This window comes from Micropterus dolomieu, linkage group LG01, assembly GCF_021292245.1.
Source record: "Micropterus dolomieu isolate WLL.071019.BEF.003 ecotype Adirondacks linkage group LG01, ASM2129224v1, whole genome shotgun sequence".
NCBI lineage: Eukaryota > Metazoa > Chordata > Actinopteri > Centrarchiformes > Centrarchidae > Micropterus > Micropterus dolomieu.
Window position 1 is genome coordinate 25,306,089 of NC_060150.1, and position 5,880 is coordinate 25,311,968.

At 42.5% G+C, this 5,880-nt stretch overlaps 1 protein-coding gene across 1 annotated transcript in view; it reads right to left on the bottom strand.

Moving 5' to 3' along the window:
* LOC123980270 (SCO-spondin-like) overlaps positions 1-5,880 on the bottom strand; it is a 114,966-nt gene that overhangs the window by 55,798 nt on the left and 53,288 nt on the right. The window contains exons 37-38 of the mRNA XM_046064590.1: positions 1,369-1,539; positions 947-1,127 (exon numbers count right to left, since the gene is read on the bottom strand). Of these exons, the coding sequence (XP_045920546.1) occupies positions 947-1,127; positions 1,369-1,539 (352 nt within the window). The remainder of the gene's footprint in view (positions 1-946; positions 1,128-1,368; positions 1,540-5,880) is intronic.

Genomic DNA, 5,880 nt, shown 5'->3' on the forward strand with positions numbered 1-5,880 from the left:
CAGATGAGTCAAAACTGGAGCTTTTTGGCAAGTCACATCAGCTCTATGTTCACAGACGAAAAAATGAAGCTTTCAAAGAAAAGAACACCATACCTACAGTGAAACATGGAGGAGGCTCGGTTATGTTTTGGGGCTGCTTTGCTGCGCCTGGCACAGGGTGCCTTGAATCTGTGCAGGGCACAATGAAATCTCAAGACTATCAAGACATTCTGGAGCGAAACGTACTGCCCAGTGTCAGAAAGCTCTGTCTCAGTCGCAGGTCATGGGTCCTCCAACAGGATAATGACCCAAAACACACAGCTAAAAGCACCCAAGAATGGATAAGAACAAAACGTTGGACTATTCTGAAGTGGCCTTCTATGAGTCCTGATCTGAATCCTATCGAACATCTATGGAAAGAGCTGAAACTTGCAGTCTGGAGAAGGCACCCATCAAACCTGAGACAGCTGGAGCAGTTTGCTCAGGAAGAGTGGGCCAAACTACCTGTAAACAGGTGCAGAGGTGTCATTGAGAGCTACAGAAAACGTTTGATTGCAGTGATTGCCTCTAAAGGTTGTGCAACAAAATATTAGGTTAGCGGTCCCATCATTTTTGTCCATGCCATTTTCATTTGTTTTATTATTTACAATATTATGTTGAATAAACAATCAAAAGAAAAGTCTGATTTCTATTAAATGTGGAATAAACAATGGTGGATGCCAATTACTTTTGTCAGTTTCAAGTTATTTCAGAGAAAATTGTGCATTCTTCGTTTTTTGTGGAGGGGTACCAACAAATTTGGGCACGTCTGTACATAAACTACTTCTTGATTACTTTACATGAATGAAATTAGAGCTAGATAAAAAGAGATGAGAAAGAAAGTAGAGCAGATTAACAACAACAACAACATGTTTTATCAAATACTACAACTATTACCACTGCTACAAATAATAATAATGCCCTCCACCTGTCTGACTGGGTAGTGAAGTTGCCGTGGGGATGGCAACCGGTTTCATCCTCTCCTTTGGGACAGTTGGGGGTCCCATCACAACGCTGCCCTGCCTCAATGCAGCCCCCTGTTGAGGGGCAGGAAAACTGACCAGCAGGGCAGCTGCGTGGACTGGTGGCTGTAGGAGACGGCTGCGTACCTGTATGTCGGGAATGGTCAGACTATGTAAGAATCATTTCTATATTCAGTTTTGGTAAGTGTGACTTGCATCATGACAAGCTCATGAAAGAATATTAAAAAGGACAGGCAAAATATCACTTAATAAGCAACTTAACAGCTGGTTTCCTGTCCACAACATCCAAGAAACACTTTAAAATTGCACAATTGCATGGTTCTTATAAAGTAAATACTACTCAGATGTATTAGGTTGGAAAACTCACCACAGTACATCTCATCTGATCCATCTCCGCAGTCATTGACTCCATCACAGACAACTCCCAGTGGACCTGCTGGCACACAGCGACCATTTTCACACTGGAACTCCTTCTCTCTACAGTCACCCACTGGGGAGACAGGGGAGGGGGGAGTGGGGGTAGACAACCAGTGGTAACCTGGGGAGGAGAATATTTGAATCACATTTCAGAATCAGAATCAGCTTTATTGCCAAGTAGTTTTTACACTCACAAGGAATTTGTTTTGGTGACTAGGTGCCAAAATATACAAAATATAGAAAAATAATGAAGACTATGTGCAATGTGGCATTTAATTATTTACATGTGCATAAACAAGTGGTTATGTGGAAACAATGACAGGGGAACACAGCCTTGAGGGGAATCGGTGCTGATGGTCCAAAAGTCAGAGACATGTTTAGCCCGCTTCACATGCTGCCTCCTGTCGGACAGGAAGTCTATGATTCACCTGCAGGTGGACTCAGACCCACGTAAGGCTAGTGCAGACTACAGGTGCGTTCAAGATGACGGCGACTGACTTTTGCCGACTTGACAGTGTAACGTGAGCTGCAGGTGACTGCAGGGGCGGGGTATAAAAACGGCGCCATCAAGTCGGACACATTCTACCTGCATCAGATTACTGTGAGCTTAGATCAATGACTGATCTTGCGGAAAAATGCCGCGAGATCAGGCAATAGTGTGGTTTCAACTTTGTGCAGCCAGAGAAAAGCAACCGACTTGCTCCCGCGAGGTTTTAATGTCATGTGACATGGTGATGTTTTGCAGCGCCGGCGAAAGTCAGACACAATTTCTAACCAGCATGCCTTATTTTAAGTCCAGCATGCATCACATTATGTCAGCGCTGCCCAAACGCACCTTACACAACTTTAAGCGTTGGCAGATCGCCATGCTGTTCAGACTACACAGCTTGCTGTCTTGTGTGGGAGTCTTGAAGTCATTGTGGCGTTCACACTACACAAGCTGACAACGACTGTCACCAGTGAAATAACTGATTAGCACATAGGTAGCAGGGATTGTCTGAGCTACAGAGAGAGCTGGAGATGAGTAAAAAGTCTTTTGCAGTGACAAAGTAGCTGCCTGCTCTCTTTGACTGGATGTGGACTTCAAGTCGGCCGACTCCTCCAGATATTTGGCATGCTAGATATCTGGCTGACGTCTGCGATGTGTCAGCAAGACGGGCTTAAAATCATGTAGTGTGAACTAGGCTTTTAGCTGTCCTGCAGCAGAGCCGGGATGATAGTATTAAAAGCAGAGGTGAAATCCACAAAGAGGATTCTGGCATAGCTCCTGAGGAATCCAGGATTGAAGATGAAATAAAGGGCCATGTTAACTGTATTATCTAGCCCTGTTTGCTCTATAGGGAACTGCAGGGGGACAGGTCTGAAAGTCATTTAGTCCGGTGGTCCTTGATATTTTGGGGACAGGGATGATGGTGGAGGATTTGAAGCAGCTTGGCACATGGCTGCTTAGCCCAGCTGCTTTGTGAGTGCTCTGTCTCTTTGATGATGGCATCATTGGCAGAGAACTGGTTGCTGTCTGAGTACAGTTGTTCAGCTTCTCACACCTGTGGCTCAGGAAGTATTCTTTGATTTTATTAAGTTCACCTGTTTATTTCATCTGTCAGGATAACTATGTTTTGAATTGTGCTAATTCAACTGTAACACGAATATACATTTTGATCTCAAGAACGTATTAACAATATTTTCTCCTGTCCCGCTTTATTAATTCTTAGAAATTGTAGAATTGTCTAACTGCTTGTCACATTGAGAGTGTTGACATTGTAAAAAGACATATGATTTTGCCTCTTCTGGAAGAAATTCCCAGGCTATCCACTTTCGAATCTATTTCAGCAACGATTTAATTGTATTTTACGAGGTCCTGTGAACCTCAAGCTATTATCAAATTTTTACCTTTTTCCTCATTTTGTTTGTTTAAAGTTATTACCTCGTTTAAAGGGGCATTATGGAGTTTCCAGCGGCCACTAGCGGTGCGGTTTTAAGATTGCTACCAGGCGTGTGCTCGTAAAGATTGTTTTAGGATTAATCAAAGCTATCCTCATGTAACCCGAGCTCCCCCAAATGGACAAAATAAGTAGTGCATGCCATCATCCTGAAACTACTGACAATTGTTTTCCTTTTATCAAATTCTGTAAAACTAAGAATGGTATACCCGTTTGACAATTAAGGTTTGATTGTGGGAAGATATTTGATTACAATATGCGCAAATAGATTTTTGAATAGATATATTAAAAGTTTAAAGAAAAGACAGTTTCTCAGGAAACCAGAGGGGCCGCTTTTTTTATTTTCTTTGGTTTTGTTTTGTTAAAGGTTATCAGACCGTTAAGTTACACCATTTTAATTCAAGAACGACCAACTTTTTAAGCTTTATTCGTCGAGCTAACTTCCACTGATCCCACCGACGACCCACCCAAGTGGGCCCACCAGCAGTAACAAAGGACAACCAAACTGCTAACCCGATCCAGGGTTGAAAAGGCCCCCACGGCAAGTTTCTTCAATAAGCCGACAAAAGACGGACCTCTGGAGCAATTCCCTGGCAGAGAAAGCGACTGGCCGACGGCTTTAAGCTGTCCTAACCGAGAACGCACGGAACTCCACCAGCGTGGGGCCGCCTACCAACAACCTGGCTGGAAACGACAAGCGGTAAGACCAAAACCCTGCATTCTGTGGTCAGTGATGTCCAATAGTTTGTTAATAGATTATCTTTAACTCATAGCTTGCGTTCATTAGCTGCCCGTGTGAATCAAATTCTCCCCACAATAGAAATCTACATCCTCATTATTTAGCCATTGTTTAATTCTTTGATGTATATGTAACTGCATTTTTATGTCACCTTAGTTAATAAATTTCACGTAATCACAGGAATTGTGTGTGTGTATTGCCTAACTCCAAGTCCCTGCCATGAGAATTTACCCCTTCGATATGAGACTGACTGATTAATTTAAGATAATTGAGTGATTATTAACTAACTGATCACTAGAGAATAATTGTATAATTATTAAAACGCTACCCAGAGGTCCGGAGACTCTGGGTGAATTAAATCTCTGGTGGTGCCCCGCGAAACGAGAAGCTTTATGAATTAATATCCCCTGAATATTAAAATTCATAATTTTGTATTAATTCTCATAAGTTTATTAAAACATAAGTAGACATGCTACATAATCCATGCTCGTTACATGATCACGGTACATTTACTGCATTTAGCCGACGTGCCACAGCGTTAGCTTGCCTGCCGCTTTCAGTAACTATCTTTACTATCTGTCTTTCACCAGAGGCTCAGCATTGTCAGCACAGCTAAATGTATTGGATGATAACGAAACGGGTTGTGAGCTGGGCTGATTTTACAATGAGATTGTGTCACACTTTATATTAATAAGACGGCAGTAAGTAACTTTACTGGAGTGTTACTGCATGGCTCTTCCTCTGGGTTGTTGTCGCTGTGAAGTTGTATGTGGGTCACGTTAGTTACAGCAACTGAGAGGTGGAGAAGCTGTGAACCTGAGTATTGGTAAAACCACAATAAACCTAAAATGAACGTTACGAAGCAAACAGCAGCAGGTCCAAGCTACTGTAGCGCTAACTGACTGCTCCTGGCTGCATCACTATAGCCTAGAAAACAAATCGCTCCACATTTGCTTTTTACGCTAACATCCTTTCTTGCAGGCTAAATCAACAGCGGTACACAGGATAGTAACATGGGTCACGTTAGTTGGTGAAGTAATGTGGAAAGCGATATAACTTTAACATTAGCAACTGCTCGGCGTTAGCCGGCAAGATAACGTGACTTTCTCTGTGTTTCTCCATCTTTATTATTGTTCACTTTGTTCTTCCTCGACATCATCTGAACCCGTTTGGTCTGATGGTCTTCAGCACATAAACCTTTATTATTGTTTTGCATCCTTACGTGGAGCCTGTTTTATGGTGTTAGTGGACTGCATGTCGTTAGCTGCTGTAGTGAACAACGGTGTGGATTTGTGCATTTCACATTGAATAAATTTGGAGCTACCCTAAATTCCTTTCTCCTCCCCAGAGAAGAAGGGGAGGGGTCAAAGTTGCTTTCTCTAAGTGCTATCCCGACCATAAAACTGGCACCCTTTTGATTCCGAAGCTGATAACGCGGGGCCTGACTGTTAAACTGACAAAGGGACACGAGCCAGCCATTGGCATCTCCCTGAACAGCCTATCAAAACTGGCCCCACCACACACGTTTCCGTGGAAACTGACCTTATTCTTTGTTTTATTACCACATCAAAAGGATACTCCTTGTCTCACCTAAGTGTGACATGTTCCAGACACTGAACTTTGGATGACAAAGGACTGCAGTCTCCGAAAGACTCAAAGCATCTAATTAAATTTAATTAAATCTTAAGTTACCTGAATACGTTTGCCTCTATTTGAGTAGTTATGTTAACTGTTGTTGCTATCTGTTGTTGATATTAGTGCTGAAAAGAAGTTACTGGTGCAG